Here is a 23,083-nt window from a genome sequence, read left to right on the forward strand (position 1 = left end):
GGGGGGGGGGGGGGGGGGGGGGGGGGGGGTGTTGATAGCACTAATTTTCAAGTCACCAGACCATTCTAAGGGGCAGCGTCCACAGAGGGGGGGCAGTAAGTATGTGTGTGTGTGTGTGTGTGTGTCTGGTGCCACTCTGCCTCCTTCTTCCCCCCTCTGCTTGTCAGTGCAACACTAACTGAAATGTTAAACATTAATATCCTGATCTGCCCTCATTTTAAATCTGCTCCTGCACGACCCCCCACCTACATGCTTCAAAATGTTTTCCAGTGTTACTGGTCTGTGTGTCTGTGTGTGTGTGTGTGTGTGTGTGTGTGTGTACGTAAGCTAGAGGGAGTGCGGCACATACAGGAAGTGTTTCCATATGACTGGATCCAGAAAAGCCTACTGAAGCGCTATAGCGCAACAGAATTCACAGAAACACAAATAATTTAGGCTAAATTTATTTGGTCTTGGCAAAGAGGGAGGATCGAATTAAAGTTGTAGTGCACACCTATTTTATATAAATGAACGTCCGTTACATTCAAGCCATTGCCAAATGAGTTAATACAAAGCTCATTAAGCCTATCAGCTTCAAAAAAACTCTCTCTGTATTTCTCAGTATGGCTATGTCGTAGTCTGGTGACAGCTTTCAGCTTTGGAGATGAAGAGGAGATTAAAAACATACAAATGTAAATGTGCTGTATTTATATAGCGCTTTTCTAGTCTTAACTACTCAAAGAGCTTTTACATCATACAGGAACCATTCACCCACTGTGGCCGAGGCTCATCCGATATACACTCACACACATTTACACTCCGATGGTGCAGCCACTCAGGGTTCAGTGTCTCGCCCAAGGACACTTTGACATGGGAGTGCAGGGCCAGGGATTGAACCACCATTGAGCCACAGCCGCCCAGGAAAAGATCATTTTCTTTTTTGAAGAGTCCCATCATGTTTTTTTTTTTAATCTTCCATGTCCTCCTTGATTTGACGGGGTAAGCGCTACTAGCAACTGGGGGAGGAGGGGTGGGGGGGGGTGCGCTTGTATCATGGGGCTTGTTGTTGTCATTACTTAGACTTTTCTCATGGGGGCGACAAAACTCAATACCGTGTCAGTGAACTCAACACCAACGTTAGCATGCAACGTTATGTTCAAAATGATGATGTTAACATGCTGATGGGAATGTCATTAGTTTTTTGCAGGTATTTCGTCATAAACCAAAGTATGAAACAAATTACAATTTTCTACCTGATGATGGCGCTTGATAAAAAAGTTAAGGAATCACCACAGTTATTAGAATTCATCCAGGGCGGGGGCATGTGTGCCCACTTCATGGTGACCCATCCAACAGCTGTGAAGAAATGTCCCTGAGTACTAAAGGGATGGATGGACCGACCGCCACTGCCGTCCATAAAGCCATGCTAGGGTTAGCATGGTTAAAAACAATCAATATAAATATGAAAATTATTTGACTTTAAACTTGACTCTTGGATTCTATACTAGTAGCAATAGCCCAACCGATGAAGGATTTTAAGGCCGATACAGATAAAAATATTTGGTTATTTAAAAATCTGATATGCCAACATATGTCCGTTGTATATTTTTGAGAAAAATCCAGAAGTCCTTTAAAACAAAAATAATCAGTGTTGCCAACAGGAACGATTTAGAGCGCCCTCTGGTGGACAGACTAACATTTAGAACATGGTTGACCTTCTGTTTTTGTCTTTTAAATATTCATTTATAAAAATCATCTGTCATTATAAAGGATTCTGATGAATATTTATTCATTTTTTTTTTTAAATCAGCCGATACCGATAGATCGGAAAGCCTAATATCGGCCTAAAATTTGGCAGCCCGATATTTGACTGAAATAATTAAATATTGCAAATATTTACTGATCATTAAAGAAGGAAACTAACTACTATGAAAACACGGCCGGACACAACTAGTATTGCAGCCTACAATTGGGCATGGTTAGCGGTGATCTTGTACACCATTTAATTCATAAACCAGAGAAACCAACATAAATGAATTGGAGTGAAATGAAACCTTACGCTGTATCATGGATGTAGTATTTGTTTGGACACTTGCACTCAGCCCTGTGTGAAAAACTTTCTAAAGTGCGGACACACTCCTTGGAGATGGATGACAATTCTTTAGCTATACGTTTTTAGACACGGCCCTTTGTTTGGCGGTGGGGGGGGATGGCAGCAGGGACGAGCTAAGATTATGCATTATTAAAAAGCCCAGAGTGCACTAGAGATGAACGTCTTATTGTTAAATGGGAATGCCAGAAATCATCTGGGGCGTTCTTTCATTATTTGTTATTGTCTGCTAGTTTCGATTTTATTTTGAAGTGAAATGGTGTGATAAGCCCTGTGGGTTTTGTTTTTATCTCAACTGCGCACATAAGTCATTTGTCTGTCCTCTGTGTGTGTCATAATCATTGTATTTTCTTTCTCCATCAATTCAGGTTTAACAGCGTGAAAACCCATTCAAGTCATTAATCCAACAATTACTTCTTTGATTCTCCCATTCCTTCTTCCTCTGCTCTGATGTGTGCATGCATGTGTGTTATTAGAATAAAGATATTTTTTATATGACTTTAATTGTTAACACTTTATTACAATTAAGTTATCAGTATTAAGCTAATCTATTGGTTCAACAAAGCTACAGCAAACAGTGGAAAACCCCGAAAGATGTGTGTGTGTGTGTGTGTGTGTGTGAGTGTGTGTGTGTGTGTGTGTGTGTGTCTCTCTCTCACAGTTTGTGCTCTGGCAGGCGACATCCCCTCTCACCTCATTTGCCCTGAATCTCCCCCCTACTCCCTCACCGTCCAATTATGTTGAACGGCCCCTGTCTGTGTGTCTGCTGCTTCTATATTAAATCCACCTCTGATTTATGATAAGATAGAGCTTCCTTAAATACAATCCTGGGGCTGTTTGTGTCCAGGAGAAAGACTAGACAAGGGACAAAGAGATTGAGGAGTATGTGTGTGTGTGTGTGTGTGTGTGTGAGTGAGTGAGTGAGTAAGTGAGTGAGTGAGTGAGTGAGTGAGTGAGTGAGTGAGTGAGTGAGTGAGAGAGAGAGAGAGAGAGAATTCATCCCATGCCAGCTGAATTTACTTTGATCTATTGAGGTCAATGTGAAAATCATCTGAATCATGCTGTGATTAGACAGACACCAGATAAGAAGAACTGCCCCACCACACACACAGTCACACACACTGTAAAATGTTGCATGTGGGGCTAGGCAATATATCAATATTATATCGATGTATGAAACTTGATGTTGCACTAATTTGAAATAACACAAGTGTTGTCTTTTCCTGGTATATTTACCAGACTTACTACTTGTTTTATTATTTTCCTTTACCCACTTAGTATTATATTTTGTGAAAGCACCAATGGTCAAGCCTACAAAATAGACACTGATATATTGGGTCAACAATATCGTGGTATTTTTTTCCCCCACATAGCCCAGCTCTAGTTGCATGCGTTATTAATGATGTTTGTTCATCATTAGTGTTTGTTGCAAATACTTGCTTCATTTTTCCTCTTTCATAGACACACTTGCACACAGAGCTCGTCTGGCATTTTGAAATCAACCCAGAGAGGATAAGAAACTAAGAAATCAGTCTGTCCGTCAGTCTGTCCGTCTGTCTGTCTGTCTGTCTGTCTGTCAGTGCACAGCTGCATGTGTGGGGCAGCGTGCACGTATCCATCCAGAAAATTAATTTCAAACACACAACCCGTTAATACGGTGGACACAGAGTACAGCAGAGGTACTAATGTCTGAATAAAGAACTACTGCACTCTAGTGTTTAGTTTCTGTCAACACAAGTTCAGGGGCTCGAGTAAAGATCTTCAGTGTGTGTAAAGGATGGAATGTTGGAAAGCTAGGAGAGGAACTAATGAGAAGAGATAAAAAGAAAGAATTTGCGTGTTTTACTCACACTATATGTTGGTAACGCGACCTGAAGCATATTTTTACAAGTCAAGATAAACACTGCTTCCTTCACGTGTAACTGCAGTGATTGTGTGTTGGGCTCTGAGGGCTAACAACTCAGTATTGTGCCTGAATGCATCCCGTGTGTAGACACACACGGAGCACAGAAGCTGCTGTTGCTCAAGGTTACACCTCCAGTGTAGACAAGACACGGGTAATACTACTCCCAAAAAAGAGAATGAATATGGGGAATAATTTCACTGTACAGATTTATATTGTTTTGACCAAGCACTTCCATCATGACCACACAACCCCTAGTTGAACATTAGAAACTCTACAGGATGACAACAAACACACGGCAAAGCAACACCGCCTTTGGCCACATAAGGGTGCTGTGTCCATCTCCTTGACATCCCACAATCCCCTCCAGTTTGGGTGTGCTCTCACTTGCATTATGTCACCTATTATGTCACACAAGTTTTTGCATGCACTACACACCTGTTTACCTTTGGTGTGACCGTTAGCCTGGCAGCATGAGAGTGACAGTAACACATACAGTGGTAGGGATGAAAAACAAAACCCAGCCTGTGAAATACCACCAATGTGATTTGTCTCACATTCCTTACAATTCTTTTATGCTAAAATAAGGCTCAACATTAGGGTTTTAGCATTGACATCATACAGTGTCTGAAGAACATTTCATGTTCTGGTTTCTGGCCCCTACTGTGTAAATGCATTGCCGTAACTTTTTCACACCACCCACCTCAACACAACTAAGGGAAGAATAAACCATGCGTGGAGGCTGTGACACCAAGAGGCAAACAAACATGTCTTAAAAAAGAAGAAGTCCTCAGAATCAACGGTAATCCATGAAACCTTAACCTACATACTGAGCAAAATACAAGGTATCCAATAAAATGAAGGCAGTGTTTGGGGGACGTTTCAGAATTAGTATGGGTTAAAAATCTTATTCTGAGAGCAAACAGCACAGTGTTGCATTGTTCTCAGCTCATTTGCCAGAGACGGTGTGGCTAGAAAGCAACACATGAACAGACAGTGTGAGCTCCTGCAGGGGGCCCTCAACACTGTGAAGACAGCTTGAACGCGATGGAAGGAAGACACAACTTTATACTGGAGTAAACTTCTCCCAGGTGCAATGCCTTGCCTATTCTTTTAACCCTAGATCTGCAGGCTCAGTGTAGCTAGTGTTTCCACATGGGATCACACACAATGACACTCAATACTCACATCGGGAGCTCCTGTGACCTGAAACTCTTTCTTTTCTTTGAGGGGACATTGACTTACCTACTTAGTCAAATAACCGGCAGGAAAAACTATTATAATATTATGTTGTGTCATAGATAGAGCACTAAGTGGTTTCCTATGTGCAATACATGTAAACCTTTCAATGCACATATCTGTTTATTTGTCCATCTGTTTCTATTCCCACGTAGCAATAGGAGGCAGTGATAGTGATGAGCGTAGCAAAGGAAGTCTTCAAGTTATTATCCAGTGCCCACTGGGACATTGAATTGAAAATGCCATCATGTTCCTCATACAAGTATTTTGAAGTGTTCAACTTCAAGGGGGGCTTCAAAAAAAATAAAAAAGTTGTAACTTTTAAATGAGTCTCATTTAATTTCACTAACCGCCTGCATCACAAACGCTACTAGTTTTAAACATAGACTGTAGAAATTCTCTTAATTGAAGCCTCTGTGTTTACAGGCTTGTGGTGATGCGGAATGTGCTATAGGTGCCAAAAATATTCTGTTTGGTACTGCCAATTTGTTTTGTCATGGTTCATGTATGCAATAAACATTACACTTTACGAGGAAAAAAGCGTGGCAGAGAAAAATGCCTTTCTTCAGAAGCATCCAGAAGTGAAGGAGTGACAAAGTCTGGACAGAAATGATGCGTATGCTGAGAAAGAATAACTTCAGGTCAAAAAGAAACAAAACCATCCGTATGAAAGGCAAAAGTCTAAGCTAAGTCTATAACGGTGATGGTCCACGACACTGCAAGAACACATTTTTCCCCATGGCTGCCATCTGACACGGCAACAGTGTCACCATGACAACTTCACACACCAGCAGGGAGAACACAAGCCTGACATTAAGGAATAAAACAAGACTGCAATCACAACTTCTTCACTTGACATTTTGTACACAATAATCCCACATAGATTGATATTTTGGTTCTTTTTGTTACACCCAGCTCTCTTAGCATTAGGAACTTGTGGCTCGTAAATGTCAACATCAGTCTCGTCCTTTTACCCTCGCAATCATATGAAACAGCTAAACAAGGAACAAGTGGTCTTCAGATCATGTTTTCTGTCCTAACCAGTCTGAGTCGGCAGATGTTAACCGACTTCCTTCTGAATCACATGATCTACCTAAAAAGAAACTACTGATAGAAAACATGACACCTTATTTAAAAGGCATGAAACTATTTACGTGAAAAATGTTTATTTTATCTTATATTAGACATGTTAGTTTACATTTAAAAAAAAGAAAAAAGGTATATATAGTAATATAGTATATAGTAGTATAGTAGTATATAGAGCGGTAGAGTGGCCGCCTGCCAATCAGAAGGTTGGTGGTTTGATCCCTGGCCCGGCAGATCCATGTTGAAGTGTCTTTGGGCAGGACACTGAACCCAGGGTTGCCCCCGATGCTGCAGGTCTCACCAGAAATCTCACAAGGATGTGAGTGTGGCCAGTGTGTAAAAGTGTGAGTGTTCATCTGATGCCAGTGAATGAATGTGTGTGAATGGTTCCTGTACTATGTAGTAGTCAAGACTAGAAAAGTGCTATATACTGTAAATACACTCCATTTACTCTGGCCAACAGACGCTCACTAACACTGTCTCTTCACTCTGATACAGAGTAATAATCTAAGCTCACAAGCCAGTCTAGCTAGGTATTAAGCCAGTAGGCAATTATAATATTAATCACGATTTTAAGCTTAGAACGAACATGAACCATGACAAAACAAAACAGATTGTTTTCGGCACCTAAAATCAAACAACAACATAATGTCCAGTAAATCAACATTGCGATTTTATAAGAATTAATCGTGCAGGCCTACTGGGTACGACGACGACGATAAGGCTTAAAAGCTAAAGCGGTTTAGTTAATGTGTCTGTGTACTGCGTATATATTTAAAGCAGCAGCCTCCATATGGTTAATTCAGAATATGTTAAGCATTGTTATTGCACTAGCTAACAGGAGCTAAATGGCTTAAGTTTGTAACAGGTGTGCTAGTTTGAGAGAGGCAGAAATATGAAATAAAAATAGACTTCTAAAAAAATATGATTACGATTATTATGTAATAATTTACATCGCATCACTTTTGGGGTTCCATACAACATGCAGGAATTTTAAATAATTAAACCCATGGTTTTTGGTGATGCATAATTAAATGGTTGCATATTGACACCCTGCAGTCAGCGTGGGAGTAGCTGCACAATCATTTGAGAGTAGTCAACTGATTTGTGGCCATGCACACCCACTGACACACACACACACACACACACACACACACACACACACACACACACACACACACACACACACACACACACACACACACACACACACAGCAGTCAATCAAAAGTGGCCTAGTGTTTCCTCTGATTTCAGACTGAGATTGAGTTTAAATCTAAATGCCAACAATAACAACTTAGTTGCGTATGGCTGCATTCAAGCTGTGTCTGTGGAATTAATAAATGACAGAAAGAAAAGCAGAATTTAATTGAACTTGCTTTAAAATGAGCTCACGTCAAAAAGCACAAGTAAAAGTACATGTAGCTCAGAATTATTTCCACACAGACATACATTAAATGTTTGAAACATCTTTGAAATAGTAAATTAGCCACATTGTAAGCAAACTCCATATTTTGTGAACCAGAGTTGCCCTTATAGACTGAGAGGATAGAATGAGTTTCTTTCTGTCAGAACGCCAGGGAAGAGTAGTGCCACGTGTTGGAGTTATTAGAGATAAAAGGTAACCAGTGGGGTTTGGGTTTTTTTTCCAGAGCTTTTCCCTTCATTTCTATTAATTCACAAAATTAACAGATTTTGCTTTCACATAGGAAACAGTGGTTGGTTAAGTACGCAGGGCTGTAGCAGAGCTGTGTGAATCCGTTAACTGACAGGAAAACCACCTGTGTGTTGCAGCTGCTCATCTCAACTTGAACTGAATTTGAGAGTATTTCACATCAAGAATGAGTTTTCATTTCCTGTACCTAACATTCCCCCAGTGTTAAATCCTAGCGCCAAGCTATAATCTGAAGGAAACAGTAAGTGAGATAGCAGGTTCAGTTTGGCTGGGTGGTTTTTGTTTATAAAATGGGTGGAGGCAAGAGAGGGGGAGGGAGGGGTGAGCCAGCTCAGCCCTGTCTCAAGGGAGACGGGAGCAGCAGCGGGGGCTTTTGTGGGTGGAGGGAAGGTAGGGCTGCTCAATTATGGGGCAAATAAAATCATAATCACAATTATTCTGGTCGATATTAAAATCCTGTATTTAACACAATTACTCATTGACTTTTAGAAAAGATGTTGCAATTATCAAACTTTAACAGTTTTCAGAGTTAAACAGATTCATCAAATCAACAGTGAACACACCTTGAACTGGGAAATTTTCTTTAATACCTTTCCCATTTGAACATTCTTTTCCATTCAGAACACAAGGCAAAGTCATTTTTTACTTGCAAAACATAATGTGAAAAAAAAGATCTGTTTTTGTGATCATTAGGAGCTGAAATCTTAATCCCGATTAAATTGTACAGCCCTAATGGAGGGTGCAGCTTTGTATCTAGATGACCATCACCTCTGGTGGCCTCTCAATGTTTCCTCATAATGGGCAAAGCTACGTCCTGAATCCCAATCCCCTGGGAGGTCCCCGCCTTTGTTGATTCTAGGAATGGATGCACACATTTACAAAAGGCGACGCCAAATGTCCCGTAAGTGACAGTAAGCCGGTGGGAAATCACGTACTGATAACAAAGCTCTACTTTAATAGAGTTCATAGTTCACATTGTTGTCGGGGCCAGACTAGCTCTACTGTAAAACTAACTACATGGAACTGATATCTATTTTTGTAAATAATTATTTGCTTCCTAATGTCCTGTGTTCTAGCTCATTATGTGCAAGCGCAAACCCTACCAATGTGACACAGGCCAATGCACCTTCACCCATTCATTACTCATCACAGTCTCAGCAGTTAATAAATGTGGCTGCTGACGTCAAAAGGACGTTGCGTCACAGGAAACCCACCGTGTTTGGGGGGGGGGGGAAAGCCCCCGAGATTTAACCACACTTCTGTTAAAGTCACCAGGGTAAGTGTGTTACTGGAGATTGCTATCACAAACGTAACAGTCACAAGTGATTTCGAGATAAATAGAGGACATATGCGACATGTATTCTGAGAAACAGAATGTGACATTGATTGGTGTATGTGTGCATGTAAAGTACCTTTGTACATACTGTGCTATATGTATACAGAGTCCTATTTGCACTGCAGGTTGTAGCCGTGGATTTTACACCTCGCATATAGAACTAAGGTCAACTCCTGCAACCATCTCAGAAAGCAATGATGCTGCAAAAACCCACACCTCCTCCTCAATCACAGAGACATCCTGCCTGCACAACCACGGCGACACATTCATCACCAAGGAAACACAGGGACAAGTCCAACTATAAATAGTACTTTAGTTTGGAAGATTTAAAGCCACCATTTTTTTTACTGCCTTCACTTTGAACAGATATTAGATTTGAAGCTTTCTGTCCTTGCTGTTAAAGCTGTGTGTTAAAGCAGATTAAGAAAAAACATTGTCCCATTGTTTCAACTACTGCTCCACGAGAGATTATAGCAGTAGTAGTATAGCCGTATGATTTATTAAAAAAAAAGGAAGTTACTTAAACATAAAGGATTTATATTTACTACATAAAATCACTATGTTGATGCATCATCATCACAGTTTAAACAACGCTTTCTAAAGGGGCAAGTAAATAGGCAACAGAACTCATAATCCCTCTCTCTCTTGGGCTATAACAATACAGGGACTGCCTGCAACTGATTATTATTATTTTCATTCATCAATTCATTTTAAGATTATTGTCTTAACTACGTGTGTGCAATGTCAACAAAGTGAATAAAATGGCCCCAGGTGACATCCTAGGAGGTCTTGTTTTGTTTTTTCCAAAAACAGCCTTTCAAGATATAAGACAGATATTCTTTAATATTCATGGTGACATTTAAGCCCTGTGTTTTCCTGTATTTACTACACATAAAAGGAGAATTACATAAACAATGAAATAAGATGATGACATATCACAGGAGCAGCCATACTGTATGTCTACCTGAACTCTACAGCAGTGTTGCCTGGGAAATCTATCAGATGAGATAGAGTAGAGTTTTAGACTGTCTGATACAGTGTAAAGCCTTCATTTCCCAGTAAAACACTGTAACCTGAGCTGTTAAACTGTCGGGCAATAAGAGAATACATACAAACCAGAAGAGGAAGAAGGATTTACAATGAAGCATTAAAGCTGGAAAACTTAATTTCACAGGTTTATGAGAAAAGCACAAACCAATCAAGACTCACTGCCATTCCTACCACAGAGTGTTACAATGGAAACAATATGAGAGGCCCATAGATCCCCTGCTGCACAGGATGGGCCTGGACAAGCCCTGCTTGTTGGAGGGAAGGACAGAGCCAACCCAGGGGAGAGGAGAAATATGTTTGTCATGTTCAGCAGTCACTCTTTGGTAGAGTGCCAAGAGCAGGTTTTCCTACATCAAGAGATCAACATCCACTGTGCCACAAACTGAATTTTATATTATCAAACATTGTAATTTACAACTCTTCCATTGCAATCCTTTATCAGTGTTAACACGGTCATGTTGGATTTTGATCATTATCTTACCTCGCAAACAACAAACCCCGCATTTCCACTTTGGGTCTAACAGGATCATTCAAATACGGTCTAGTCTACATCCACGACCTCCCACTTCCGGGATTGCCCCGTTGCCGTATTTCATCATTTTCAACCCGATTTCTGTTCCTCTGTGTTGTAATCCTAAACTCCGGTGGATTTCTGAGGACTATGGTTACCTGCTCCTCAGATCTCTGCAGGGTAAATCCAGACAGCTAGCTAGATCTGTCCAATCGGAGTTTCTGTTGCACGACTAAAACTACTTTTGAAAGTACACACGTTACACCGAAACAAGTTCCTTCCTGAGACTATTTAGCAGCAGCTTGACCATGACGATTGGGATTGGTTTAAAGAAATGACAATTAACCACAGCATGTTTTTCTCTCATCCCAGAATGCTGTGTGGACTAGCCAGACCTTCCTCCGCAGCGCTGTGGAGGAGGGTTTGGAAAAGCAAGACTAAATACGGCCTATAAAACGTGGTTCTAAGATTAAACTTATTATTTCCTAACAGTATGTAAAGACAGGACCTTCACTCCAAAGTCTTTAATCCCAAAAGGATACACCCACAGTTCAAAACCAAAACACTTCTCTTTATTAGTGTTACTATTTATGTAATGTCTCCTTAAGTTGTTGCCCACGAGGCTTTTATAATAATTACAAGGCGGCCTTGCTTGTGTCCACTATACAGTCATTCATATTTTAAAACTTTAAAGTGTGCTTTACTTTGTGCATGACAAGAGTTTTCTTGCCTGGCTATTTTCTGAACTAGCAGCTGACAGAAGTGCAAATAGGAAAGAGGAACAGAAACAGTGCTCCCAGCTGGGCCATTGTTGGCTAAGTGGCTTAGGAACAAACAGCTGTTGATTAATTGACCCAATGAACATTTTGAACTTGGTGCAGAATTCCAGCCACTAGAGCCAGTCCCACAATGAGCTTTCCTTAGTATGTGCCATTTCTGAGTCTGTAGGGGGGGGGCATGATGCCATTATGTCTCTCTCTCTCTCTCTCATGGGCGGGCCAAATTCTGTTGGCGGGCAAAGCAGACAAAGTAGAGTTAACCTTAGCCCGTATGACCTCATAAGGGGCAAGATTCCAGATCGGCCCATTTGAGTTTTCATTTTCTTAAAGGCAGAGCAAGATACCCAGGTCTCGGTTTATACCCATCACCATTTATTTCAATTTCTAGCCAAAGGCAGGCTGGGGGGACTTGTGTTAATGTTAAAAAACCTCATAAAGTGACATTTTTATGCCATGGGACCTTTGAGTAAACTCTCACATTTTCTTTGCTAGCTGAAACTTCATCCCCAAATTAAACAGCGATTAATCATACTGGAGTGCAGAAATAAAAAACATTATTTCTCTATGCAGATCAAAGATGCTGTGGTCTAAAAATAACCAAGATATCACACTTCAACACACTGACTCCTTTTGCTTGTAGTTTCACTCAATAAAAACAGACATTTCTTCATTGAAATGCTTTGAATAGATAGGATAGCTAAAAAACTGGAGTCTGCCTATCACTCCTAACAGCAATCTGCTGCATGCTGGCACGACTGGACTGGAGATGATGCCAAACAAACACCAGTGAAAATATTTTCAATTTTCAGACTCGCTCAGCCTCGAGATTTCTGAATCAACTAAGTGATCAAGTTCAACAAAGCTTAGCCTGGGTAAACAGACTCTTGTATAATAAAAGTGGATCACTCCAGGTTTAGACCTGCACTGTCGTGAATCAGAAGTGAATCACACCGCATGGAGCGGCCGGACCTTCAGACACACATGGCCTTATGGGTGACCTCTTCCCAGCAAACACACAAAGGCATCAGCATGAGCAAGAACCCTGGCGTAAGCCCACTGCTGGTGCGTATGTGCATGTGGGATGAAGACAGGACCACATCCCATAATGCCAAGTGACCAGGAGCCGGAAAACTGCTGTTACGTCAATTAAAAAGCCTGATCTCACAGCCAAGCAGGCAGTGGCCCCCAAAATGTCTCTAGTTCTTCCCACAGCTCTACACACCCTCCATTGTTTATAGCCACAATAAGGACTTTCCACTGATTATCCCATTTGTGAGAGCAAAACATCATTATCCTGCTGGACAACAAAGATGGACAGATAAAAAGACTCACAGTAAGTGTTTAACCTTACTGACCCACAGGTTCATGGGAAATACGCCCCCTACAATGTGAAACATACAGTGTATCATATCTACAAAACTTATGCCGGTGTTTTCTTTTCATTTTCTTTATTCATCCAATTTTGTACTTGAGATCCAAGACTAGCTCCTGAGCCACAAGACGCTCTTACACTGAGTCATGTCCACTGACTAGCTTTTAGAGGTGTTTCCCACACTGCAGGGTTATTATAGCAAACTAAAAAGAAAAAGAAAGCAAAATTAAGCAGTGAAAAATTGTTTCTGTAAACTGAAGCTAAATAAGAGTAAAACTTAAACAATGTTGAATATATAAAAAACGTATAATAATCAAATAAAAATGAACGTAAATTCAGTTTTAGTTTTTTTAGCTAGAGCCTAATATTTTAATACTGAAAAAAGGAGACAGTATGGATTTCCGTCAACTCCCGTGACATTGAAGTAAGAAATTGAGGAGACGGCGTCTCATACGAAGATTAAACATTACACATTAAAGCCATTCTCCAACCTTTTCTGTATGTATATGTAGCTACAGTGGCTTGAATAAGTTTACACACCCATGGTAAAAATGATTAAAAAAAGAGGATTAAAAAAAAAAACTTTGTGAGTGAATAATAAGTCATTGGAAATAATAAAATGAATTCCAAAAGCCAAGGGAACTTTATCAGGATGCATAGTATCCTGATCCATGAAATAACTGGTCTTTAATAATAAAAATGTGCCTGCCTCTATGGGAATGTAACATAGGGGGGTGTATACTTATACCCCCTGTATTTTAAAGCATTAAGATGTATTTCCAAAAGATGTTTTTTGATTCCTCTTTTTAATCAACTTTAGCCTGGGTGTGTAAACTTATTCAAGCCATTGTACATAGTTCTGAAACATTATACCTGGCCTTAACAGCAAAAACAAATATATATATATATATATATATATATATATATATATATATATATATATATATATATATATATATAAAATAAAACTAAATTTTTCTGCAAATAAATACACTAAAACTAGTAAACACATAAAAACTAAAACTAAAGTATAACCTTAACACACATTCATTTGTTCTTGAGAAAGTGTGACATTTCAACAAAAGTGTGTTGTAAACAGTGTTAAAATGTAAAATGACAGCCCTCAAATATGACATTTTCAATTTTCCACTTCGGAGGAAAGCACTGGCCCTGAAAAGTGCATCCTGTCCAGAATGTCTAGTACCAGATTCCTTTTTATGTAATTCAGAACAGTTACTAGCTAAATACAGAAAATCCTTTAGATGTCATTAGATGCCATCAACAGAACCAGACAAAAAAGGAAAACCATGAGCTAGTAATTAATACTAAGCCAACCATAATCCTCAAATATGAAAGGAAAGAACAGACTGGGGCACAAGGGTGTCTTACAAAAATCTTTGTCTGCTGCCTTCCTCAATCTATTCTCATGTTCTAATTAGTCACTCACTGACTCTTGAGTCATGACATGCGGACAATCTCCATCAATATTGCCACACTTTCTTGAGGAAGTCTCAAAGGTAACACCCCAGTATTATTTGTGTGAATCCTGTTTCCTGGATGAGCCTTAATAGTATTACTTTAACTCATAGATACCTTTTCCAGGACTGCAAGGAAATAGACTTTGTGTGCACCAGGGCACCAACCCTACCTCTTATAAGACTAGGACTACTAACAAATCATTAGCAAGTGCTTTTAATTTTTGCTCTGTATTGATTCTTCCTGATGAGCTGACACACCTTAAAGAAATAGCCCAGACTTAGATCAGAGCCAACAGACATTAGCACAAAAGTGGAAGGAGAGTGGAAACAGCCAGCCACGCTCTGTCCGAAGTCTAATCATTATTTTTCATCGATCTAGAAAAAGGCTTTACTTACTTTTACTGTCAAGACAATTTTATGGCTGCTTTCATCTTACTTGTCCTAATGTTTTCAATCTGTGGATAGGCCTATAAACTAAGGGTCTCAACAGTTCCCCTAGCTCTCACTCCCAACGACACTGCAGCTCCCTTTGGGCTGATCTAACACCACTAACAGACCTCTTTACTTCTGGCTCTTAGCTACACATGAGAAAACTGTTCCCAAAGGTCAGACCCCAGTTCCCAAAGGTCCGGCTCATAGATAGACTACTTAATGTCAAAAGCTTCACATAAGGAAAATATTGTACACACTAATGCAACAGCATACAGCCTATAAATCTGTGTTTGCATATACGGACCAAAAGCACCACGGGCCATGTCTGAGGTAAACCACTAATCTGCATGATTAAAACACACACTGTGATGCTGGGGCAGAGCTTTACACAAGAAATAACTTCTTTATCAGTACTGTGGTCATTTATTTTTTCCTGTACCTGAAAGTTATTTTGCAGCAGACATTATGGTAATAGGCGTTAGCTGAATTAAGTCAGCTCTGATATCTACACCACCACTTAGAGCATTGGTCCTGAGCCAAACTTAGGCAGGGTCTCTATTGTCTCATGATGTCCGCTCCAAATGGAGGAGCTAGCGAGTCCCCGCGGGATAAAGCAACGGCCAACATTGAATAGATCACATAACACTGTAGATGAACTGTAAGGGACTGTGGATTGCAGGACAGTGAATGGGGCTATGCTAAAATATTGACCAGCTGGTCAGTCTGTGCACACTGAGGTGATCAAAGTCAAATACATCACATGCTTTTGTTGATAAACCATTTTGTCTATTAAAATATGCCATACTTTATTAAATTGGCACTGCCATCTAAAGATTTTTTTTATGTCTTGCACTTTGCTACCTTTGAGATGTCATAAGTTCCTGCCCGGCCCCCTGCAACACTTTATCCCTCCTGTTGTCCTCCCGGGTCAAAATGATTAACACTTTTTTTTTACATCTGACATTTTTTGTCACAACGCTTTATTTATTTTGATTTAACTACCACCACCTTACTACCAAAGATTTACACTACTTTTTTGAATCCATGGTCAATAACCCTCATTTTTTTAGAATTATACTTAATATTGAGTTAATAAAGCATAAATTAGGAACTTTTTTGACTAATTAACAATGAAAGTGATCAATTGTATTTGCAAAGAGCAATCCATCCTTTTGTTTGTGGTAATTTGGTTAAAAACATTAAAAATCTTTCTCTTCTTTTTTGTTAGGATTATTTGGGGGTTTTCTGCATTTAATGGACAGTACAGCTGGGTGAGAGAGGGGGGAGACATTCAAGAAATCGTCACAAATCGTCACAAATCGTCGGATTAGAACTCTAGACCTCTGCGGCGAGGAATAAACCTCTGTGTATGGCCTCTATATACAAGAATACCATATTTCTGGTATAGACATATTTAAAAGGGGTCATATTTAACCCGAGGACAACAGAGGATGAAATTAATGTGTAGATATGGGCTACTTTTCATCTTATTTTATCTATTAAAGCTGTAATATTGTGTGATATAGAGGTTTACTCCTCGACGCAGCGGGGCGCGGGTTCGACTCCCACCTGCGGCCCTTTGCTGCATGTCATCCCCCTTCTCCCTCCCCTTTCATGTCTTTGTCTGTCCTGTCAAAATAAAGGCTGAAAAATGCCCCAAAACATAATATTAAAAACAGTAATAAGAGCCCCGGTGGTGATTACCTGCAGAGGAGTCGTCGTCGTGGTCGGAGCTCAGGTATCCATCACTCCTCCTGTCAGGGGTGCTGCACCCGGAGCCCTGAGAGGCTCTGCAGCGAATATGCGGGAAGGACGGGGACAGCCTGCCGTCCTCGCTCGAGTCAAAGTCCCTGCTGTGGCGGAAAGGCAGCCGGGTGTCCCGGCAGGCGTTGGACGTCCTCTGGTTGTCCCTGCCGACGCTCTTTGGTGCCAACAAGTTATTCCTGACGAAATTTTCATTCAACTCTGTATACTCGTATTCTCGGTCGCTGCCCACCTCGTTATCATTCGGTTGAGAGACGCCAGTTGGGGCCGGTTCCCCTCTCAGAAAGATGGGTCTCCGTGGCGGGACAGGGATGGGAACGGGCTTACCTGTCTTGCCGCTGAACCTGCCCCGTTCCCGCCCGAAGGAGCTCATGACACCCGCTATGTTACCTGCCGCGTGGAGACTCACGCCTCCAGAATCAGACACCACGGCCCTCTGGCCGTCGCCCTCATCTTCCCGCCGCTGTGGAATCCTAATATACCCCGTCTTAGAAAACGCAAATGTGGCAGCGTTAAAGTTTTCATCTTTGCCTTCAAACCTTTCCGGGTCGTGTCTCTTCCTTTGAGTTATGGTGGTCTCCAGGTAAATCACCTTGAATTTCTCCTCCGCCAGAGCCTTCTGGAGCCTCTTTAGGTTGGCTTTACATTTCTCCAGCTCCGACTCGATGTCCTCTACAGAGTTTAAGTCCATTTGGGGTACTTTCCCGTCGGGAAATTCCTTCCTCCAATGTTTTGCAAATTCCTCCTGCTCCCACATATCGATATTTAACCCTTATTTGTACAGTGAAAACCGGTCTCTCCGCCCACCGCAGTCTCGTAAAAGTCAGAGAGAAACGTTGGCGTTGGACCTGTTCTGCGTCTTTAAAACAGTCTGTCGCATATATGTCCTTCCACCTTCCTCTCTTTCTGAGTAACTGTCTGTTAATATCAACTTGACGGCTTTCTGACCATCTTCAACCTCCCACACACACAAACACTAGCCGTACGTGCTTGTGCGCACAGTGAGCGTGAGGGATGCGGATAACAAGTTTGCTACTACGCTGAAAAGTTTCGAGACTTCCTGCATTGAGACGTGCTGCCTTCAAGTGCTGCTCGGCCAAATTGGGTCTACATAGTTATTACAACAATCAAATCAAATGCAATGTTGTAGCCTATGTTTGATATGAATCTTTAATTAAAAATAAAAAAGGTTATATTTCGAATAGAATTTGCCATGCGTTATTACTCATAGAAACCCTGCGCATATACTCATAGAATCTGGAGGTAAAATCGGTTAAAATCATAGACTGTAAAAATTAAAAAAAAATAAAATAAAATAAAATCAATTCAACACACCTCATTTAACTCTCATGTGGGTCAAATTTGACCCTTTTAAAATGTCTACATCTGAAATATGTGTTTCTTTTTAACCAGAATACCACAAAAAATGGATTGGTTTCCATTAAATGCTCTTTGCAAATACAATTGATCACTTTCATTCCTCTGATCTTAACAACTGGTCCAAATGATTCATAATTTCTGCCTTTTTAACTCAAATATTAAGGGTATAATTCTATACAAAAGAGGGTTATTGACCATGAATTCCAAAAAGCAGTGTAAAACTTTAGGTGGTGTAAGTGAAAACTAAAAAAAACTCTGAAAAACTGACAAAAATGTCATTTATTTTGTCTGTTTTTGACCAGGGAGAACAACACAAGGGTTAAAAGCTGGTGCGTTTGGGTTTGGTTGAAAAAAAAAACAATGACATTGGTCCTTTAGCCTTAACATTCAGAAATCAACCACAGAGTTAATGACATAGACTGTTAACAGTAATATCAATATCAATAATCAATATACAGCATATACAGACAAAGTTAGGGCCTACTTTCTGCTAGATAACCGGGGTGACAAAGTGGGCTATAGGCTTGGTCAAATTTAGCAAAAGTAATATTAAAATAGTTAACATAAAGCAATAAAAACACAAGAAATGATTAGAGCGAATGTAGAAACACACTGTTTATCATAAAATGTTCACACTGCCTATTATGTCCAGATAAATATATGACATCACCTGAGTAGCCCACCCCAGACTATTCCCTGTTATGCGTTACAGTTAAAATTCCGACAGCACTTGAATGCGACAAGAACTACTGAAGTGGAAAGAGTTAATGAGTGAAAATCACATTTTCACTCATCAAATCTTAAAAAAAAAAAAAGTTCACATTGTGTAGTGTGAATTTGAAGTCACTGTTATTTGTGTTTTTACAAAGACAAATGAAATGGTGGATTGGTATCTAAGTCATATTGACTGTATTGGGTTTACATCGGTCCATTTGGGAGTCTGTTCTATTATCTCACTTACTGTCTTAACAGCATGGACAGGCAGTTCCCATAGATACCAGTAGTGAGTATCTTGCATTATTGTAAAATAGAACTGTACTGTAAAAAGGATGATACTGTGACTAGAGCTTGTCTTGTCTTCTGGCCTCCAGCTGGTGGTTTAGACATAAAGGAAGGGGAAAATGTGAATTTGTTTTATCAGGCTACATGCTTACTTTTTTCTTTTTTTGGTTGATGCCATGTTAGATAGATAGATAGATAGATAGATAGATAGATAGATAGATAGATAGATACTTTATTCTTCTCAAAGAAAATTTTAGGCATCCAACAGCAAGACAACCATAATACAGTACAACAAACACATATATCACACATACATAGGAATAAAAATAAAAATTACTCACAGAAATGCAATGACCACGATGGGGTGAGATACTATGGTAGACTGTGTTTAGTGATGACGCAAAAGTGAAAAAGTGAAAAAGTGAACAGTGCAGTAAATCATTCAGTTCTCCAGTTATCACTGCGTAATAATCCTTGCGGGAAAAATGTGACACATGCTAAAAAATAATTAGATTTTTGGCACACCAGACAGATACTTTACACAAACATTTTTGAAATTAAGCAATAGAATTATTTCTGTTACATCTCACCTAGAAAATGTTGATCATAGTCATTTTAATGAATGGATATTACTGAAAGGAGTAAAATCCAGTCACCTTCATTTCAGCGGGATACATGCAACTGCGTCCTGATACAAGCTGGATAAGCAGCCAAGCAAGACACTTCCAGTAAAATAAAGTTGTAATGCTAGACTACGGAGGAGAAAGTTTTCGCCACGGACAGAGAACTATAAGGGAGGGTGGAGGCAGAGATGGACGCTAGGTATTTTCAAGTGGCTGTTTGGATCCCTGCCCAGAACGGAAAGATCATCCTCCTAAAAGCTTCCAGTATCCAGATGAAATCATTGATCAGCACCCGTAGCGGGCCTCGGAGCCCTGATTGGGTTACTGTAATGAATAGATGGGAAAGGCCCAGACCTGCCTGGAGACATGAAACTGAAATACTAATCACAAGCCTGACATGAAGAAGAAGACAATGTCTGAACTTTTTTGGTAAGTTCAGAGTTTTGTGGAATGTAGAAGTGTGTGTAACAATGCTCAGTAAAAAGATAATGACATGGCCGTGCACAAAGAGTGGAGCTGGCAGACCGCATTCTTTACGCCTCCTGATTTTGCTGATTGTATTGTCATCCAGCCCTTTATACACCAAAAAAGAACCCATCTTTAAGTGCTTTGCCACACCTCTCGACCTACTTCCCCGCCTGTGGTGTTGAATGGAACTGACATGCAACCAGAAGTGTGATACAAATAAAAATAATAATGACAGATATGAACACATCTCCACGGACGCTGTTATTGTGCATGTATAAGACCTGGGTGTGTGTGTGTATTTCAGGTGTGTAGCGTGTAATGATTGCTAACAATGCAGAGTGTAAATTGTAATTTAATTCAATTCAATTCAATTCAATTCAAATTGAAATTCAATTTCAAAATAATTTATAATAAAATTAAGTAGTCTGAAAAAGGATGACTGTCAACATGTGTGTCTTCTGTAAACACACAACATTTTATTTGCAACATACTGTATACAGTACATACACAAGGTATCAGTAACAGTGTACTACAGAGTGTTTACAGTGCAGTGTCACACATCCTAAAAAAGGATTTAGAATATAAAAATTAGCTGCAGGATTTCCAATTTTCCAATTAGTATCTATTTAAATAAATGAAGCCGCTAATTTTCTTATGAATACTCAACATGTTTTTTCATTCAATGAAACTACTCCTTAATGGCTCCATGAAGAGTTTTAATATGGTATTCTCTTGAAATATTTCAAACTAAATGAACGTGTTCAACTCTCAGTACTTTTAAATCAAGTCTTTTCTTTTTGATGCTGTCTTTTCTTTAAAAAAAAAGTTAATTCCTATACTGCACTGTAACTTTTATTCATGTATTTTATATCTGTCTTATTCTATTTTAACCGTTTTAAATTGTTAACTGTTTTTTTTAACTTCTTTTTGCATGTTTTGAGTAAAGCACTTTGAATTCCCTTGTTGCTTAATTGTGCTGTGCTAATAAATGCTGCCTGCCTTGCCTAGTATAATTGAAATCTGTGGTTTTGGGACAAGGAAATTAAAGTAAAGGGGAAACCGCTTGAATGACAGCGTGCTGGCTATAATGTATTGACATGCTCTGCAGGCTAAAAGCCAAAGATCCAGCTTTGACAGTCTGGAACTGGCTCCTCGAGTTTCAGCTATGCTGCAGCAGAGTGCACCGTGGAGAGATATACTCTGGCAGACAACAGTGGGACTGGAAGAGTATGAATACCTTGGTTATATCATAGTTCACAAGCTGACCTTTAACAGTAACGCCGACTACATCTTCGAGACATGTCAACAACACCTGTACTTCCTTCAGAAGCTACGGCAACTGCAGGGCAACAAGTCAGTACTCCAGTCGTTTTACACCTGTTTCATTCATCTACCCTCACCATCAGCACACTGGCATGGTTTGGTTCCCTGAGTGAGGGGGGGTGGGTGGGTGGAATCTCCACTTTTAAGCAAAATTGAAATTTTGAGCGTCAAACACTTAATTTTCTGCATTCTTGTGAATCTCTCTGCAATAATGTAGGGTGCAAATGTATTTTTGGAGTGGGTTGACAAAGCAGTTTTGGATTATGGACCGCTACAGGAAATCATTCCTTCCACAGGTAATTACACTCTTTAACACGCCATCACTGGGTGCGAGATGAGACTCTGAGACATCACAATACTGCACTAAGAGCAACTTGCACAATTGGTATAATTACATAATTATCATACTATTTAAGCAGTTGCATAATTTTGGATTTTCCACTTGTATACATTCAAATATTTGTTCTGTATTTTATCCTATTATTTTTTCACGTACAGTATATTGTATGTAAATTGTATCCTAGTATTTCAGTTATATTTATGTTCTGTGCTGTGTGACTGAATTTGCTGCTGCGACCCTGTAATTTCCCATTTCATTGGGATAAATATTTATATTCATTGTAAATTACACCAATGCTCCCTTCCCCCCAAAAGCTCCAGATTTCAAACCTACTCTCCCTTCTACTCCTACCTTAGATTTTACAGTTTTTAGAATACCAATAATAATTTATACTTTATTAATCCCACAAGGGAAATTACAATGTTTTCACTCTATTAGAATACTATAACACTAGACACAGGCCTGAGATACACACATGCTCAGTACCTTTGCAATTGTAATTTCCCCTTGTGGTACTAATGAAAGGATACATTATTATTAATATTATTATTATTATTATCTGTGCAAATGGAGAGATGTCAGAGTTGGGGGGCTGCAGCCTTCCCCAGCAGTTGTGGGTTCAGTGCCTTGCTCAAAAGCAGCTTGCCAGTGCCCAGGAGGTGAATTGACACCTCCCCTGCTACCAGTCCACCGCCATACTTCGGTCCATATTAGGACTCAAACCAGCACCCCTCCGGCTCCCAACACACCAGACTACAGACTGAGCTATTGCCAAGGTATGATTATTGACTATATAGGGTTGTATGTTGTTTGGAATGTGCCTGACCACAAGTGAAGTTCCCTCATGGGATGAAGAAAGTTCTTCTGATTCTGATTGAGAGGGCTTCTATCAGTGGGGGTGTGCTGCCCTCTTGTGGCATCAGGTGCTACCCCACATGACAAAACAAGCAGGACGAGTCAAACAACACAGCTACAAACAATGAAGCAGCACAGTATAGCATAGTACTATATTTATTGATTGGATACTTTCCACAGGACTTCATGGACAGCCAACACACTGATCATGTATAAGGTGCTACAAACATATTGCTAATTGAGAGATGAATTACAATAAGATCACAGCGATACACTTAGACACAACAAGGACGTACAAATGGTAAGAAAGTACATGTGCTTCCAAAGATTCAACGAGTCCTATACATCACTTAAAACCAAACATAAAGTACAATTATATC

At 39.9% G+C, this 23,083-nt stretch overlaps 1 protein-coding gene across 1 annotated transcript in view; it reads right to left on the reverse strand.

Annotated features, from left to right (window-relative positions):
- Positions 1-17,469, reverse strand: part of abr (ABR activator of RhoGEF and GTPase) — a 127,637-nt gene extending 110,168 nt beyond the window's left edge. The window contains exon 1 of the mRNA XM_034890079.1: positions 16,653-17,469. Coding sequence (XP_034745970.1) covers positions 16,653-17,469 — 817 coding nt within the window. The remainder of the gene's footprint in view (positions 1-16,652) is intronic.
- Positions 17,470-23,083: the final 5,614 nt, after the last annotated feature.

This window comes from Etheostoma cragini, chromosome 13 (genome assembly GCF_013103735.1).
Source record: "Etheostoma cragini isolate CJK2018 chromosome 13, CSU_Ecrag_1.0, whole genome shotgun sequence".
Lineage (NCBI taxonomy): Eukaryota > Metazoa > Chordata > Actinopteri > Perciformes > Percidae > Etheostoma > Etheostoma cragini.